Below are 20,108 nucleotides of genomic sequence, written 5' to 3' on the forward strand. Positions count from 1 at the left end.
TGGCAGTAATGTTAAGTCTCTAGTAGATGAATCCTCACCCACCAGTCTGAAATGAGCCTGAGGGAGCTCAGAAATAAGTGGTTGCTACGGTGACACAGGCGACATGGCCGCTGTCGTCTGGTCAGAAGAAGCAATTGCCATTTGTTTGTCCTCCTCTGTTGTTGTTGGTTCCATTTGGACTACAGGCAGTCATTTGGGCATGGCCATTGCAGAGTTTGGGTCGGGGTTAAAGAGTTCTTTGTAGAGCGGAGGGAAGAGGACGTTGACGGTTTCAGGGTGGAGCTGCTGGAAGGCTTGAAGCTCCTCAGTATGGAGTGTGCACAGGGCCGACAACGTTGGGATTCGGCTGATCAGCTGCCAGAACAGAAGAAGAAATGGTCAAGGCCAGAGAAGTTACACCAGCAAGGCATATATTTCACTGTTTTCACATCTGTTCTCACTTTGGTTGATTTTAGGCAGCCTACCTTAGCCAGTACATCTTCATCCATGTGATTCTTCTGCATAATGTGCTGCAGAGCAAAGTAGATCTTCTCCTGGAGCTTTTGGACTTTCCGAGGCTCCATGAGCCAGGGTCGATCTGAGGAGAGACGAGTGTTGACCCTTTTAGCGCTGATAGCTCATAGTGCAGAACTTGAAAATCTTTTGTTTGGTTTTCAAAGCAACATAAAAAACAAATGTAAAACTATAAAAAAATAAATGACATGAATCATTACTGATGAATTTTAAAAAAGCGATGCTCATAGACACGGACCTGTGGAAATTAATACCGCTGCCGAGAACAGTGCAATCTCCTCCTCCGTCAGCTGCAGTGAACACAAACTCTTGGCAAAGTCAAACACTGCATTCACTAAGTCATCACAACCTTTAAAACATGAAAAGCAGAAAAAAGAAACTTTAATTAACAAGCTTGGGTTAAAAAGGGCTAATACCATCTAGGTAAAAACATATTTAAAATTGGTGCATTTCAGTGCCTTACCCAGAGCTTTGAACATCTGCATGCCTCCGTACTTTCCCTCAAACAGCACAGTGTTGTTGAGAGGGTTGAACGCCCTGCACATCCGCACCAGGACTACCTCCAAACAACCTGAAAGAACCATTACGACATCTCAAAGTGTGTTCTCAGCTAGGCTGGCGTTCCAAAAACATGGAAGCGCTTGTGATGGTGACTGGTTCAACGCCTCACCTGATTTGAGGAGGAGGATCTGATCGTTCTGGCACAGTTCCATAAACCCTGAGATGCGCTTGGCGAACTCGACCACATACTGGATGGCATGGGTGATCTGGATGGCACACTGCTGCCACAGCACATCCCGGGGCTGCAGCCAAACAGACCAAGATCGGGAAGAAGGTTAGTACATATCAGCCATTAAGCTGTAATTTAAGTGATGTTTAAAATTAGGAATATTTGATGATTCAATTTTATAATAAAATCAAAAAGATCGGATGAGAAAAAGTGGCTTGTAAAAATAATGTCACCTTCCCTGTATGAGGACGATGATGTAACCTGAAGCCTCACCTTGCTCTGGTACATCTTCACCTCCTCATACGAATGTGTCTGCCAGGCTAGCTGCTGTAGCTCCTCTGTTGTGTACTGACATGTTTCCAAGTGTGACTTGATGATATTCTGAGCAATACGGTCTGGAAGGCAGAAATACTCATTTATTCTTTTATTTTTTGGACACCATGAGATGCTGCAGTGTTATACTACAGGTTTAATCTCTAAAGATACATTTGAATGTGTTTCTTTATTCCTGCCATTTTCCCATTTAACTCAACATGTGTGAAGCATTTAATTCTAACTAAATCTTTGCTATCTGCTGAAGGTGTGCACACAGTAATATGACACATTGTCAGCTAGCCATGTAAGCCTGTCGGATCTCCTGTTGCGCTTTCAGATTAGGATTCTGACTCACACTTTTTTCCAGCACTACTTTATGGTTAATAGTTAATTTTCCACATGGGTGACTTTTCATATGAACCATTCTACTGTATCAATGCCACTTATAAAGTAAAAGTAAAATTTACCCAGCTCTCCCATGCTGACATTACTGGGTCCGAACTGGCTGTCCTGGTAGCCTCCATAGCTGAACAGGTTGGGTACTGGCGTCAGGTCATAAACTGGTTCCTGCTTAATGTGCTTCATGCCTGACATGTCCAAACCTGACTGGTCTGGAGATGGCTGAGTGGAATCCATCCCATAGTAACCCCCTGGGACTCCGCCTCCATTCCCATGGCCACCTTTGGGCAGCTCTATGATGTGACCATTGGCGTAGGTGCCCCCAATTTCATGGTTGAGGGTGGACAGTCCATTGGTTAGGCTGGATGAGTACACACGAGCCAGGGCTTCAGCTTCACCAGTTTGCTGCTGTCTTTGCTCCTGCAGGCGCGCCTGGTGCTTCTGGACCTCGGCGTATAAACTGTCTCGCTGCTTTTTGGACATGCGGCCAAACTTAACCGCTGTTTGGGCAGAAAACAAAACAAAGGGTTCAAAATGTGTTTTTTTTTTTCAGAACAATTTAAGTCACAAGATGATATACATACATCTGTTTACACTTTTAAGAAATGTGACCTAACAGAAACTGGGCCTCACCGTCTCTGGACATTCCTAGGGCGAGGCATTTCTGCAAGCGGCAATGTTGGCAGCGGTTGCGATTTGTTCTGTCGATGAGGCAGTTCCTCTGGCGGGGGCAGGAGTATGAGGCATTGTTCTGCTGACTCCGTCTGAAGAAACCCTGGTTAGATGTCAACAACAAAATACAGGTCTCAGATGCCTATCTGACTGTCTCAAATATTCCTAACAAAGCATAAAGTCTTACCTTACAGCCCTCACATGTAATGACTCCATAGTGGATACCTGATGATTTGTCTCCGCAGATTTTGCATGGTATAACTTCGATTTGGGCTGGAACAAACACAGAAAGACAAAGATTTGTGTTGAAAATGACATTTTGGACTCGACACAGACCCTTGCTCTGCTTCACATGAGACCCCAGCTGGCGGTCTAATTTAGAGCAGATAACCTGGTCGGCAGAAGGACCTGAATGTGTCCGAGGACACTATTTGAGCAACTTCAAAGTCACAAGGGCATGGTGACATGAAGACATTTATTGTGTCTTTGCAAGAGTGTTCTTTTAACTGGGACACTTAGAGCTGCATAAGTGCACACCTTACATGCACACACACACACAAGTAAATGACTAGACTGTGTGTGTGTGCACTCTTGTGTTTTGCTAGAGGCAGAGACCCCTGCAGGTTAAAAGGGTGTCCATAATGAGAAGGCTAGTTACATCACTGAAGGACCACTCTTTTTATTTTTTTTCCCTCTTCTCCTTCAGGCTCACCTTTTCTGAGTTCACACAAACACACGTCAAGTTTTCTGGCTGACAAAAAGCCAGTTTTCAGCTCTTTCTAATCTACATTTGCATTAATTTCACAACTTTTATCATATTTTACTCACTGTGCACAGTCAGCTCCATGTACAGTCACCGAAATGCACTGAACATAACCAGAAACTATATCAATACACAGAAACCATCCTCTTGTGTGTCTTTGAGCATGTTATCCATAATAAACGAAAAGAGAAATCCTCGGTTCCTGTTAGGAGATAGATGCACATGAATGTAGAGGTAGGCAGGTATGCTGCTGAGATGGCACAGTCTCTATAAAGAGATTAGACAGCCTAACTAATCCTAAATTATTTCCCGACGAGCAGGTTCCCTCTTCTGCTGAGCGCTGTATTACGCTGTATCTGAAGCTGTTGCTCACATGTTATTCGCTCGCAGAGACTCCACCTGCGGGAAATTCTGCATCGGTAAGGTTAGAATCGGGTCCAGTACACAGAACCACGTATTTCATGATCGATTTCCCTTTCATACACAATATTTTCTAAGAATTATGTTGCATGTTTTTGCTCATATGCATGCATCAACACTGTCTTGTTTGACTGTGTTGTATATGTATTTATAGGTGATATAAACATGTGGTGGAATGAGTGTGCAATATGCATAATTGGATCATCTCCTATGAGGATCAATAGAGATGGTTCTGTTTGTCATGCAGCTGAGCAGCTACACACCAGAGCTACTCTCTCGCTCTCTCTCTTAACTCGGTCGCTCACAATAACCAGAGGTGTTCTCTCAATCAGGTGGACAATTATTACAAATATTTGCACTATGTTGAAATTTCAGTCAGAAAACTAACAAACCTTTCAGGATTTCAAAGTATAAAAAATGTCAAGCCGCAAGAACGTTTTTTTTAGCATATATTTTGTTTATTTTCAAATTTACTCTAAAACAGATTTTAGTTACTGGTAGCCATTTGAATTATGTTATTCTATATCCCTCATTTATTGACTCTTTTGCTCCTATGCATCTGTTAAACCTTTCAAAATAAAAGCTCTCTTAATTTTACTTTACGTTTATCATCAGAGCAAATTTTTGTTTTAATCTGCACCAATAATCTTTTGTCAAATTACATTCTACAACTGATGTATTGGCCCAAAAGATAGGGTGTTGTGTCTTGCTGCTTTTTGAATTTGTGCTAACAACATTCAAAGTTCTAGTGATGTGACCCATTTCCACCAGTTCTTCAGCCAACTAGCTCTAAAGTGGGTCAGAGCAGAGCGCTGGACAGGACTTGGATGTTGCACAAACTCCACACACAGAGCTGTCAATGAAACAAACTATTAATAGTCTGTAAACGGGTCAGAAACGGATGGTAGCAACACACCACATGTGAGCAGCAAAAGGAAGCTAAATGAAGGAGCCACATTTTTAATCAGCCTTTTCGTCGGCACCAACAGCCCTCTTTCTCTTAGTGGTAACTTGCAATTTTAACACTTTTATTTAGACTCTGAAAGAAATGTTAATCTGGAGCTGCTGCTGTGTGATTTGGAAAGACATAGTTTATATAAATTCTGATTGTCAGAAGAAGCTCTTTACATATTTTCACAGCGTGTCTTCACTGTTTCTCCTTAGCTATTTCCATCATATGTTCTCTGTTTATTTATTTTTTACCCCCTGGCAGATTATATTCCTCTTTGTATCGTATAATTATGCCCAAAGGATCATCAGCATGTGGGCATGAGTATTGTTGATGCGTGTGTTTCAGAGTGAGCATTTAGCAAAAGACAAGGAAAGATAACGTATATGTCCATGCGAGTTTGACAAACTGTAAGTGAATATGTGTGTGTGGGTGTGTGCATTGTCGAATGTGTGTGTGTGTGTGTGTGTGTGTGTGTGTGTGTGTTGTGCTCATTGCCTGTGGCGACTGTCAGGTAGGATATAAAGAGACAGTCATGACAGCATTGCTGTTGCCAGGGTGACCACCCACTCGCTGCACTCGTCTGGCTGTCACAGCAATGATGTGCTAAGCTGTCACACTCCTAAAGGAAGTGATGTCATCAGCGTGTAAAGCCACTCAATCGCACTGTCGTCCTCTCCCTCTTAGTGGCCGAGGCTTTGTGAAATGTTTACGAAACGACTCCCACTTCCACGAAGCTGAACTTCAACTGCAGAGGTGGATTATATGAGGTGTTTAGAATAATCTAGATCATGTGTTATGGGTTGATGATCATTTTGAATATTTGACTTCAAGGTTTTGCATTTGAAAGCAGATTCCAATTAATAGACAGCTTAAGTCAATGATGCCTAATGCAGCTTTTCCCCTCTCGATGGGATCCGTTTTCAAAGCAAACACAAGTGGAAAGAGCTGCTCAATTCCCTTTCCCCTCAAGCGACGTGTCTTTTACGGTGTTGGGTGGGACTTTTCTGCCGACCTGAGTCGATCCAGTCAGAGCGTAATGACTGACAGCATCCTCAGCCAGCAGGAGGATGAGTGTTACCCTGAGGTTATTATGTAAGAGCAGGACTGCAACGCTGGCGATTCCTTAGCTAAGAGGAGGATCAGGCATGCACAGTCTCTTGAGAGAGAAAAAGATAGCACCAACTGGAGATGAGATTCACAAAGAACAAGGCAAAGATAGTAACGTGAGAGCTGTGTAGATGATTGTGGCCACGAGGGCTGTCTGGCACGGGCACGTGTGTTGTCATAATTGATTTTTAATGAAGTGAGGATCTCCTGAGTCTTTCCAAGGCTGGCCCTTTCTCTAAATAGACTCCTAATTATCTACATCACATCACAGAAAAAGGAGCAGCTTTGCACCAATATCTTTGCATTACTTTGCTCATAAAGCCGGTCTAAACTTGTTGTAAAGAGTTACATGCAGCAAATGCTCACTGAATAAAGAAACTACCCAAAAGAACAACGCTCCCCATCCATTCGGACAATGTAACGGCAAATTAGGGCCACTAGATGTTGCTATACATGTTAAGATTCAGTGTGTGTGTGTGTGTGTGTGTGTGTGTGTGTGTGTGCGCGCGCGCGTTGCCAAAAGAGGCAGACTGGACATGCATGTTTCATTCATTCAGCCTGCAGGATGGTTCGACAGCAAAAGCAACACAAGATATCACAGAGCTCCAGTAACGGGGGACTCACTGGAGGCTGGTGGTATTTTAGTGTCACAGTTTAAAGAACAGTTTAAATCACTTTCTGCCACAACTTTTGCCAGTGTCAGCCACCTCAGAAATGCAAACACAACTCCCACTGTAGTCTCTGGGGCTGATTTGACAGGATGGATGTGGGTGGTGTCTTCACTTCGTTAAAAATATGCTCCTTCCCAGTTAACTAGATACCTTCTGGGAAAATGAAGGAGATCGGCATTTTACCCCCCACCACCCCTTGTTAAAGCTCAACAACTCTGGAGCTGATCTTAGATGTCTATATAGCGTGAATTATGCTATCACCGTGCAGCATCCCCTTTGCTTCAGTCTGTTTGACTTTTTCGCTTGCCTCTGAGTGCTCTGCCTAGATTTAAGTGGCTGTGTGACTGGGAAATCATTTCAGTTTCTGTATTTCATGATCTATTTCCATCTCTCAGACAAACTCTGCTTCAGACTCACAGAGCTTAGAGAGGAACGAGTGCCTTTTTTCCTCCTCTCTCCCTCTCGATGATGATGAAAAACATTGAGAAAACTTCTGGTGGCGTGATTGCCGAGTGGGTTAATGCACACTGCTGGGAATAGCTTATAGCAGTGCTGCTTGGGTTATCTCCCCCGTGTCTCCTGTCATGTTTCCACATCACACTGTCCCATTAAAATCAATGAAACACTGCCACTGCATGTGGATTCAAACGGACGTCTGCTGTGTGCTGTTTTACTTTCCTTTCTTTGCTGTCTGTCCTCACTGTCTGAAGCATCCAAAACTTATTCTGCAGAGTGGTGGACTCTCTGCAAAATATAAGAAATATAAGAAATTATTGTCTTTTAGCTCGCTTTATTACGTTGTCAGCTCCACTTTCTCTCTGTGCCTCAGCCTTAAGCATATTTATTTACCTTAGATGGCGCTTTGGTTTAAGGGGCATACTGTGACTCTGGAAAGTGCAGCTTTACTGTTGTCTTCAGGCATCTTGTTCTGTTCTCTAACAAAGATTTTCTTTGGTATTTACCCAATTTCTGCACTGCTAACATCGTTGAATGCATAGTTAGGACAAATTTGCAGATTGGGCACTGCATCAGTGAGGCAAGGCAGCTTTATTTACTTTTAATAAACAACCAGTGCAAGCTCTAGAGCTACTGCGCAGTAAAAGTGGAGAAAACCATTAAAGCACCAGAACATTGTGATTTATTTACAGTTTATCATTGAGATATTTCCAATTATTGAATTAAGGAAACATTTACTTGATTGAATTGGTTGATTAAAAATACGAAAGTGGAAAACTTGATAGTTCTTTAAAAGAATGTAAGTAATCCAAAGCTGAGAGGTGAAGGAGTTGTATCCGTTTTTGTAAAACCTTAAAAATGTGTGAAATCATGAGACGCCTTGCCCACAGCACTCGTTATCTGTATAATTGACATTGTTGTATTGATCTACGTGTTTAATAATGTTAATTAGCTGTGGACGCCATATTGAATCCAACTCACTCCAAAAGTGAATCAGTTATAGATTTTCTGTGCACATTCATTAAAAACTGTTCAGTGGCTCATGAGGTATTTTGTTAGCAAACACTAAACTCAGGAAGAAATTATCCATTTTGTTTGTCTTCAGTCTTTTAGTGTCCTTGAGTCTTGGATGAGGATTTTTCTCAGTGACCTGAGCGTAGTTCATGAGCCTGAACTGATAAAATGACACGCTGAAAGAAACATCCTCAGTAACCCTGATGTTCCTGTGCTGGTTCAGTGTGTTATTGTAATAATCATTATGCCATGCAGTGGGCTCATCTCCCCTCCCCCATCGTTATTCTTCACTGTGAAGCCTGTCTTTGTCCATTCTGTGATACAGACAGTCATCCTGTTGCTGTGCATGCAACCCCCAACACACACATGCAAGCTTGCATGCATACACATATGCAAGCTACAAAAAAAATAAATAAATAAAACTGTTGCTGCTGCGCTCCCCCTGTGCTGTGTGTCAGAGGGCATGAGCTTGTCCAGCTTGCCATGCAGCCCCAAAGCACTCTGGGTAATTGCTCAGATAGCAGGTCTGGGATCAGCTGTGGTTTGCTCTGAGAATATTGTGCCGCGGTGTGATTGGACGCCATAGAGAGGGAACAGAAGGGGGCCACTGGCTGTCATCCACTGCATCGATTCTCTCTCTCTCTCTCTCTCTCTCTCACACACACACACACACACACACACACACACACACACACACACACACACACACACACACACACACACACACACACACACACACACACACACACACACACACACACACACACACACACACACACATACACATACACACACACACACACACACACACACGCATGCATGCATGCACGCTCACACACACACACGCACACGCACATACACACACACACACACACACACACACACATGCACGCATGCATGCTCGCACACACACACACATAAACCAACAGGCTCCCAGAGAGACAATTAGACAGACATAAGCTCACTGGGACATGCTCAAATAAATGTATTACTGCAAAACAATTTCAAAAAGGCACATTTTACAGTGAGACTCTCAGAAGCTACTTCCCCATCTAACCTTTAACACACACACACACACACACACACACACACACACACACACACACACACACACACACACACACACACACACACACACACACACACTGTTCCATGCAGTGCAGCATGTGTCCTAAGATAGATGAGGGAAGACTGAGGCGTGGGAAAATATCCACAGGGTCTACCTAGTCCCTGCATTCACACACACACACACACACACACACACACACACACACACACACACACACACACACACACACACACACACACACACACACACACACACACACACACACATGCACACACACACACACACACACACACACACACACACACACACACACACACACACACACACACACACACACACACACACACACACACACACACACACACACACACTGTTCCATGCAGTGCAGCATGTGTCCTAAGATAGATGAGGGAAGACTGAGGCGTGGGAAAATATCCACAGGGTCTACCTAGTCCCTGCATTCACGCACGCACACACACACACACACACACACACACACACACACACACACACACACACACACACACACACACACACACACACACACACACACACACACACACACACACACACACACACACACACACACACACACACACACACACACACACACACACACACACTTTTGTATGCCCATCTGCCACCTCAGATTTGCCTCTCATGGTCACTGTACAAACACAGTCCCACACTACAAGCCCCTGAGTGACCTGTAGGACTCAGTTGGCCCCTGACCTTTCCTTAAAGACTGAGAGAGTGCATCAGAGTGGAAGCAGCAAGTGTGAGAGGCCTGCATCTGGTCATTACATCCCAAGAACAGACACGAGAATACGATGCATACGATCTCACGGCTGAAGCAGGGAAATATACAGACATGCACAAAAATGGTTAAATGTCTCAGTCTCTGAAGCGGTTCTTTTCATTTGGCCTTATTACCCTCATTTAATATGTGTGTGTGTGCTTGCATGTGTTCGCACACCCGCACATATGTGTATGTGCATAATGAGTTGTTAAAGCACTGTTGATTATCTTGTTGGTTGAAGTCAATCAGAGATGAGAATATAGTTACAGAAATGCTCGCTGATTGAGATATTGTCTTAAATATCGTCTATGACGGCCATCCTCTCTGAACCTCACACCTCGCTCCTACTATGGTGTTTCTGTTGAGCCTAATTGCAGATGACAGTGTGAGTTTGTGTGTCTGTGAGGGGGAAGGGAGAAGTAAGGTGGTTATTCCAGTGTACAGATAGAACTATAGAAAGAGGAGCATCCACAGAAAGAAAGGCAGCAAATCTCCTCTCACATGTCTTCTTATTTCTCGGAGCCACTTCCTGCATAGCGTGAATCTGTGATCAGACAGATAATATTGGGAAACAGGAACATTGGCAAAAATGAGACAGAATGGAAGCGTTAATGAAGAGGGCTGCACACCATGTGATTGGTTAACAGAATCAAATCCCTGAGAGCTGCTCACTCCTTTTTGCCAAACCTGATTGGATATTCTACTGTTGTTTTCAGTGTATAACGGCGATATTTGTACATGTTCTGGAAAGGTTTTCTTTTACTGGCCAGGCTGGCAAAGACTTCAGTTGGAAAAAGTTAAAATAGCAGTTTTGTTTCACAATTTTAGAACAAAAACACATTCCCTTAAATGTTAAATTTGCATATTGATCACCCCCAAATGAAATAAATGCATTAAGGCATCTATACAAAGACGCTGATCTACTTGCATTTTAAGTTTTTTTTTTATTCTAAGTGCATTTTGTTAATTTATCCTTCCACATTTTCTTTCTTCTGTTCATTTATCAGCCTAATTTCTGCTTACTGTTAAGTCTGTACTTGTGCTTTGGAGTAAAAAAACGTACATCTTGTTTAAACTTGAGGTCATTTTTCTGTAATGATATATTGTGCTAGCTTTTATTCACAATAAAGGTCTTTTTTTCATTTGTAAACATTTACATAACAGATCTCTTTGAGAATAAACAGTTATATGAATGAGCGCTCGTTTAGCGTTCTGTTACTTTTAAATAGCTTTAGCGTGTTTCTCTTGAGTGTCTGTTAAAGTGAGTGTGTGAGCATGCACATGTGCGATCCCATGTGTGTGTTCTCTCTCTCAGGGACGGCTGCTAATAGCTCGCCTCGGGCAACAATTTAACTCAGCCTAACAAGGATCTCCCGAAAGTGGCCCCGGGGGCATCTCTCACAGAAGCAAATTGATCACAAAGACTATCACACGGCTTGGTTCGGTTCGGCTTTACTCAGCCTGCTCTGCTCTTCACCTATACGCACTCATGCTCTCCATCACCAGTGGGATAATATAACAGAATGTCTAATACGTGTCACACCTGAAACAAGGCAGCGGATGCAGGTTTTGTCTATTTGTTCTCTTCGTGAGCAGCGTTGGACCTGATGTCAACAGCATGTGCAGACACACACACACACACACACACACACACACACACACACACACACACACACACACACACACACACACACACACACACACACACACACACACACACACACACACACACACACACACACACACACACACACACACACACACACACACACACACACACACACACACACACACACACAGGTTTGGAAGATGCAACTCGGAAAGAGGAGAGAAAGGAAGGAATAGCCTCTTCAATGAGATTACTAGCACTAAAACAGTCTAATCTTTGTCATTAAGAAAAGATGCTGCTGTAGGTTAAGTCATCTTAAAGGCTTATCGTAAACACTGAGTGCTGTTCACCTGCCAACGTAGAACACCTTCACAGAGGAAAGACATTTAATGTGGCTACACCACTCACCTGGAATCTAACTTTGTTAATTATGTACCTATTGTGTTATTCTTAGGAGGGTTTTTATGCACAAATAGACACAAGTGTTGACCTTTTCCTTTTTTTAGCAAGATGTTTTATTGGTGAAAGACTGAAATCAAGCTCAGCTCGTCTCATCACTATAAGATGCTGTTTTACACATCTGGTCATAATTATGTGGAAATAAAGAGGAGGGAAGGTGAAATATCTTCAGCCTTCAGTTTATAGACTAATCTGCTTGCAACTGAAGTCTAATAGGCGGTCCACGAAAGTGGACTTTGGGTGCAGCTAATATGTTATTCATTGTTCTGAGTAGCTCCAGAGTGGAGGTGTAACCTAAGGACATGACAGTTTGCATCTTTATGCGTCTGCACACGTGCCAAACGAGCATTCAGGTAAACACAAATTAGGTGCTTTGTTTTGGCAACTTCTCCTCTTATTGTTTTGCATAAGGACACAAACATACACACGCAGCCATGACTGTGCCATCATGTAACTCCTAAATCTCTTTCTTCTCTTAACTCCCTTGTTCACATTCGCTCTTTTCTTCCCTTTTTTCCAGTCTTTCAGCTTGTTTCTCTTGCAGCTAAAAGGTTTTCAAATCAGCCAATCAAAGATTGTTTTTCTCAAATCATAAATAAAATTTGAACCAGTGTCTATTTTTTTTTTTTCATTTCTCTTTATATACAACATTTTTAAAGTTCTTTTGGATTAATCCAGCTCGCCTTGATAGCAGTCATGGTTGAACCCTGTTTTGTTTACTGTTTTACTGCAAGTGAACTAATTCCTTGACCTAAAACTAACAAACTAATCCCCCTAAAAACAATATTGTTGAAGATAGTATAGTAAATTATTACTGAAATAATGTGTGTTTATATTTCTTTGGGGTTAGTAATATTGTACTTTATTTTCTGTGCTCAATAAGAACCGCTACCCTAAACGCCCGCGTTTTATTTCAGTCTAAATCAGAGGAAAATGTGAATATTTAATCTGATTGTGTGTCCGTGGAGACACGCTGCCTTTATGGATGACTAAAACTGACAAAAACAAAAGACTGTGTCAGTATGTGTGACTTCAAGGCAGTTTTTGAGTTTATTGTGGTTTGGGCTTAAATTCCTCCAGGCAAAAAGACACAGAGGAGACACAAACCGAAGCACGTTGGATAGTTTTAGCTTGAGTGTGGTTAGATTTAACCCAAAAATTACACTCAAGTGAAAAAAACAAAAACCTACACGTCTTCAAAGGGAAGAACGCCAACATGAGGGTTGCATGCTGAGCTCATGCTAAACAAACACAGGCTGTGATAGCGACTCAGTGGGACCACAGAGTGCCGTCCAGGCCACACACACACAGCATGTTTCTAACAGGCGCCTCGGAAAAGGTCAGGCCGACACGCTGCATGAGGTATAGGCTGTATGTATCTGAAGACAGGTGTTGGAGGCGGTGGGAAGTCAATCCCAAATGTGTGTGTGCGTGTGTGTGTGTGTGTTTCTGCAGCACTCTGGTGGTACCTCAGTCAGTCAGTAGCGGAGCTGAAGGATTAACATTGTGGCCTGCATGGTGCTTGGGGTAATCTCTCCTCTCTTACATAACTCTGGGCCATTAGTCAGCACAAGAAAAAAAAAAAAAAAACAATAAACAAGACAAACAACAGTCCTGGGCTTGCAAACAGACCAGAGACACAAAGATGAGCACTGCCAACCAGAGAGGTGGCCTGGTGCCCACGATAGCATGTACTAACTGTAATAACCTGATACCAAAAACAATGATTTGCTTAAAATAATAATTCAGTAGCTCACTTCTGACTGATGGAGCAACTGGACTCTGATTTCATTGTCTCAAATCCTAAAGAGGTTTAAGTTTTGAGTCTTTACTGAGAACAGAAACAAGGATGTGTGTTTATCATGCACATGTGAATAAGTACAACAGCTAATGCTCAATTAAGCAAAGAGAAGATGAAAACTTAATGAAAACAAAACAATAAATTAACATTTCAAGTGGAATTGTGCCTTAAACATCTTAAGTTTTCTAAGTTTGGTTCCATAGATTTCTCTGCACAGGCTGCTTCCGTTGGCTTTGGCTGAAAAAAATTGATTCTGGGATGCTTTTGAGCCGGACAAATCAATGCTCACACAAGCCTCCGAAGCAAAGCAGGATGGGACTAATTCTATTGGCATGAGGCCGTCAAGCGTAGGAAGGCAGCTTTTTGTGCCTCTGTGTGTTTTCATGCTCTTAGCTTTTGTTGCATGTGAGCAGATAATGTCTGAGCGGTTTATCACAACACCAGAACTGCACCAATAAAGAAAAAGGGCAGAGAAGTTGTGATGGAATTAAAGCTGTCACTCAGAACAGGCGGTAGGCCCTTCCTTTTGTCCCTGACCTTTGTGACCGACCTGACCCCAGAGAATCTAAAGGGCTGCAAAGCTCTTTTAGGCTTGTAATAGTAATACAAAGTTTACACACACAAGAACTAATGAGTCTTAATGCGGGGATCAGTCAGAGAACGAGAAACTACCGACATACACAATGCAAGTTTGTCCTGCACTCTAACATGAGTCTGCTGTGTGATTTGGGTCTTTAGCAGAAATATTCGTGCTACTCCCGAGCTCATATTGATTATAATTGACAGAGAAATCAGTTTGAAAATGTCTTATTGCAAGTGAAACTTAAAAACTGAGAACATGGTGCAAAAGTTCATTTATATCTGAAATTCAACTTGGAGGATGAGAGACCATCTAAAGGCTGAGGAACCCTTTGCAGGTGTTTTGGATTCATTACCTTATTAGACACTTTAAGTCTAGAATATTGAACCTTTTCACAATATTCTAACTGTCTGAGACTTTTAATTTGGAGTTTTCACAAGCTGTAATCATCACAGTTAGAACAAAGGCTCGAAATCTCTGGTTTTGCATGGAATGAGTCTATCTCATGTATTAGTTTCCCTTTTTATGATGAATTACTGAAATTAACACACTTTTGCAAGATATTCTAATTTTTGAGTTTCACCTGTATATAGAAAAACTTTCAACCTGGAATGTTGTGCATTTTTAATTACATAGATTCAATTTATTGCTCATTCTAGTCAAAATAAATAGCAATAATGTTGTTGGGGTGAAGGTGGGGATGGGGGTGGGGGGGTGGGGGGGTTAATTAAACAAAACTGAAGAGTTCATTTTTGTTAAAGCAATTATATTTTAACAGTTTAAATTACATCCAGCTGCTGTTTGTAATATCATTTATCTTTACTTTTTTGGAACAGCATCCACAACACATAATTTATCGTCATGTTACAAAAACAGTTATCCTCTTTGAAATAAGAAAAAAAAAAACGGTCCATGTCCTCAGAAGCTGTGAATGTCCTTATGATAATATCATGTATGTTATTTTTCTGGCTGTTCCACACCGGGTGATGCAGTGACATCATCTTCGGTAAGGGCTTCAGGAGTTGTAGCTTTTGTTAAATGTTAATTACCACGGCTCATGAGAGGCCTCTATTTTTTATAACCTTGGTTGTGAGCACATTTCTGTGTAAGGGCAGCCAACACACACACACACACACACACACACACACACACACACACACACACACACACACACACACACACACACACACACACACACACACACACACACACACACACACACACACACACACACACACACACACACACACACACACACAGGTTGGGAGCGGAGGCCGCACAGCCCTCACTGATTTAATTCTATCTGACAAAACCCTTTGGGGCGTGCAGAGAGAGAGAGAGGAAGATGGATAGTGAGCGAGAGAGAGAGAGAGAGAGAGGAAAGAGTGGGAGAAAGAGGGAGAGAGAGAGAGATGCTGAAAGAGGGGTGAGGGAGACGCTTCAGGGGCCTCTTCTGCCAACCACGGCTATAAAGTGAAAGCAGAAGCTTTCTGTGTGCACCCCCCGCCCCTCAAAGCCTCCCGTGCACGAGAGTGGACGCAAGACCCATTAGGACGTAGATAAAACACAAGGTGGATGGCAGAAGAGTTTGTCATGGGATTATGGAGAAAGAAGGAGAGGGGCGAAGGGGGTGTTGAACTTCTCATGGTTTTACTTGGTCAGGATGCATGGCCTGACGCTAGCAGTTATGTGACCATAAAACACAAATCCATTCTAGATAGATAGATAGATAGATAGATAGATAGATAGATAGATAGATAGATAGATAGATAGATAGATAGATAGATAGATAGATAGATAATTAGCAGGAAATGCTTTGAATTAAACTTTATTGCAGCCTCTAATTGGACCTTTTCAAGAAATGTGTTGCTAAAATATTTACTTTTTTTTTCATGAAAATAACTGACCAGTTCCGTATAATGATCTCATTGTTTTAGTGAAGTTTTCTAAAGTGAACCTGTTTGTGTTGAAATTTCAGTTGTTTTTATTTTGACAGGATAGCCTTTTTGTTTCAAATGTTTTTCTACTTCAAAAGTCAGACACTGGCACTGTGAGAAGTTATGATCTGATGATATGATTAAAAAAAGATTAATTAAACTTTATGGAGCAACAGCCATTCACCAGTGAGCTGGATATAATTTCACACAGAGTGGAAAGTCCACGTGAAAAAGAGAAAGGGCCCTGAATGAGTCAACAGTTAAAATATTACCGGAAAAACGAAAAAAATAATTACTTTTTTCTGACTGATAGTGAATTTAACTTAGAGGAAAGGCTTGAGTTGTTGACCTGTGGGTCAATGAGCGGCTCGGTGTGTGAGACAGCGCGCGCGTGATAGTGCGCGCACAAGACGACATTGACATTGGAGTTCAACATCCACGACGCACCGCAGCGCGTGGAGAAATGGGTTAGTGGGGCGCTTCAGAGTTCCCCCCACATCATTCAATAAAGTTGATCACCGGACTCACGGACAATAAAATAAATTATGACTCAGTGATAACCTGATTGGACCTGAGGGCAGTCAGACCGGTGTGTGGAGTTCCACGCGTCATGCGCCACTTTTGCTTTGTAACCAAAGTGGATTTAGGTGTTAACGTGCAGCTTAAGTATTGTCACACTTGGGGCCAGAACGAAATTCTGGGAAATAAATCGAAAAAGAAAACTTTTAATATTGTTTATAAAGGCAGAAAAATGCAATAAGATACAGAGAAGCAGATGTAAATATTTATAGTGAAGTGACAACAACCCTTCATAATGAAACAGAATTAAATAATGAAATTAGAATAAAGTTCTAATTTTAATGCGGAGTGTCGCGTGCCGTGCGCGTCTCCAGCTTGTGGGAAGCGCTGTGGTCTTACCTCGCATCGTGTTGGCGTTGCTGGAGCTGGAGCTGGTGCTGAGGCTCGCTTCCCAAAGCAGCAGTCATGAAGAAACAAAAATAAACTCTTTTTAAAAAGGTGGAGGGGGCTGCTGCTGTGTGTGCGGGAGAAAAGATCCTCGGTTAAAAATAACAACGAAGGCAAAAAGAGCGTAGACGGTGCGCGTCAACGTCCACCGGCTGCACTGATTGGAAACGTGTCTGCGCTAAAAGCATCCCAGACTGGGGCGCGATGAGGTCGGTCGGCGCGTCGGTCGGAGTGCTGTGGTCGTGTTGCCGCTGTTCTCATGACATCTGCGCTCTCACATCTACGGGAGAGTTTCACTGTTTTCTGCGGGCGGAGGGAGGGAAGAGCGCACAGGAGCGGCTTTACCCGTCGGCCCGGATTGGACTGGAGCACTTTCCGCTCCTCCCACTCTCTCCTGCAATCTGCCTGCAGCCTGGAGCTTCAACACGCACGCACACACGCGCGTACACACTCATACGATGAGCACAGTAAAGTTTTATCATCATCCACATTGAGTCAATCCCATCATTTTCTATTAAAAGTGTTAAAACTGTTCAAATAATTAAGTCTGAGGATACTTTTGGTGCTTTTGGTTCCAAGGTGCACAAAAATAACATGAGGAAAACAAAACCCATTACCTTCCAGAAAAGCACTTAATTGATGTCCAGAATTAGAGTTTTGCTGCAGGGGTACAAACTGCATCATCAGGACAACTGCTGAAACCAATCTGCAGTCACAACAATGTGATCTATGCATAAAACATACACTTTATGCATGGAGGCATTTAGCTGTTTTCATGCAATAGTTAAATGCAGATTACGGTGAATAGATCTGTGGCAGAAAGACGAGCAGCTCAGATGGCATGAATTGTCTCATGTGTCCTCAGGATGGTTATCGGGGCGCGGTCCTCCTTTCCAACACTAAATAATGACAAGGAAACTGAGAAAGTAAAGTTGCATGTTACAGTACGGACCACCATTGCCCTGTGAAATGACCGATCCAGTGAACGCCTCGGGGCATTCTGGCTTGTTTTCTGGCTCCACTTCAAACAGAAGAAACTCAGATCCTGATTGTTCAAATCTGATTCAGATCAGTGGTTCACAAACTTTTCATCTGACAAAATAACCTCAGATAATTAAACAAGGTAAACAAGAGTATAAAGAGAACTAGCCAATTATTTATATCTTTTACACAAGTAAAGGGAAAACAAACAAATAAGATATGTTTTTAAATTTTTTAAAATTTAATTTAAACTAGTGTTTTGTGACCCTGAGGGGGTCCTGATCCCAACTTTGGGAATGTGGGATTTTGATCATTTAACTTCACTGTTACTTTCATTCTTCATCTGTTCATTCTGGTCTGCAACAGAGTTTCTGCTTTGAATGGGACTTTTTCTTCATCTGGAACATCCGTGTTGATCTTATAATCATGAACACACTTGACTATTTAGCTGCAGCCATCATAAGTTAGTTGTTACAGACCCTTGACTAATATAAAACTTTGATTAAATGAGATTTTTCCCCAAAATTATTTCATTTATTCTAATTTATTATTTTCTGTTTGTGCTGATGACAAATGCAGCAATTTAAAAGGAACGTCTAAAGATTTTAGTTATTTTTATTCATTTTTAACTTCAGAAAGCAAAACAAAAAAATACTTTCGGGTCCATTGTTTTTAACGAGAATGTCTGAGGGAGGTTTGAGCATGGATAGAAGCAGGTGTGGGTGAGAGCCACTTTCACCCCTCGTCTCATTTAGCCTCTTTAGCTGTGGCCCAGGGAGGGAGACTAACGGAGAGGAAGAGAGAGGGAGAAACTGCCCCAAGCACATCTCCACTGACCTACATTTCATCTGTCGCTTTTTCCCCTCTCTCCCTTCATTTCTCCTCATCTTTTATTTCCTGTACCGAGCTGCCTGATAAGTGTGATGTAATGACCAAAGCAAGCGTGATCGAATCGCAGACTGGTCAGTGTGAAACGCTTTTGAGGACAGGCAGACAGAAGAATGAGATAAAGAGAAAGTGGAAGATGGAGACACAAGTGGACTGGAGGGTAGTGGGTGAAGTAAAGGAGGGATGGGTGGTGGGGGTGGGGTGGAGGAGTCCTTAAAAATACAATAAAGGTTCTCTCCCATTATGTCAGAACATTAAGAGGTGTGTTTAGCTGATCTGCCTGTCGTGTGGACTTCAGTCCATCTGAGAGCTGGGGACTCCATTAAGTGGGATTACCTCTCATTGACAACCTTCACTCTTCTCTCATTCTAAAATAAAACAGTCCTTTCTTACTTTAATGGGACTAACGTGTATATTGTATGTTGAGCAAGAAAGACCACAGACTGTATTTGATGCTGGCATGTAGGCTGTTCTGTCCATATGGTGGTAAGAGGGAGGAAGGGAGCGGACTGGGCCATGCCCGAGGGCCCAACTTGGAGGAGGAGGAGGAGGAGGAAGAAGCAGCTCCAAAGTCTGAGATGAGATTTAAGGTCCTTCTGTGTTCTCGTCTCACCGTCTGATTCCACCGGAGGCTGCACCACTTGCTCCAGCTCCGTGGGCCTTCTGTTCGACCAACAGCTCACCTTTCTGTTTGTTTGGTCCATAAACTCACCCCATCACTGATCCTGCTTCTAGCTTTTATCTGTCCTCGTCTTCTCTCCGCCTTCATCTTGAGTGATGTTTCTCCACTTCTAATCGATGAATCGCTGAATTGCTGTGAAATATGATAGTCACGCCTCTAACTGAGAACCTAAACCTTTATGTTTACTTGAAATCGTAATTTTTCATCTTGAACGTGCATGCCTCACTTGTTTGTCATGTTGTTGCTCCAGGCTGAAACTTATTTAAAAATTGACTTCATAATTTCTATGACGTTAACATAATTACTTTGTAGCTCAACTTTTCCT

At 42.4% G+C, this 20,108-nt stretch overlaps 1 protein-coding gene across 1 annotated transcript; it reads right to left on the reverse strand.

Moving 5' to 3' along the window:
* Nucleotides 1-167: 167 nt before the first annotated feature.
* Nucleotides 168-17,531, reverse strand: rorb (RAR-related orphan receptor B). The gene is made up of 10 exons (XM_015972230.3): nucleotides 17,185-17,531; nucleotides 2,817-2,902; nucleotides 2,591-2,732; nucleotides 2,026-2,457; nucleotides 1,517-1,638; nucleotides 1,184-1,316; nucleotides 977-1,084; nucleotides 752-862; nucleotides 465-577; nucleotides 168-354 (listed from the first exon to the last, which is right to left on the reverse strand). The coding sequence occupies exons 1-10, from the start codon at nucleotides 17,189-17,191 to the stop codon at nucleotides 190-192; spliced, it is 1,419 nt and encodes a 472-aa protein (XP_015827716.3). The 5' UTR covers nucleotides 17,192-17,531; the 3' UTR covers nucleotides 168-189.
* Nucleotides 17,532-20,108: the final 2,577 nt, after the last annotated feature.

The sequence above is a fragment of the Nothobranchius furzeri genome, chromosome 17 (assembly GCF_043380555.1).
Source record: "Nothobranchius furzeri strain GRZ-AD chromosome 17, NfurGRZ-RIMD1, whole genome shotgun sequence".
Taxonomy (NCBI): Eukaryota; Metazoa; Chordata; class Actinopteri; order Cyprinodontiformes; family Nothobranchiidae; genus Nothobranchius; species Nothobranchius furzeri.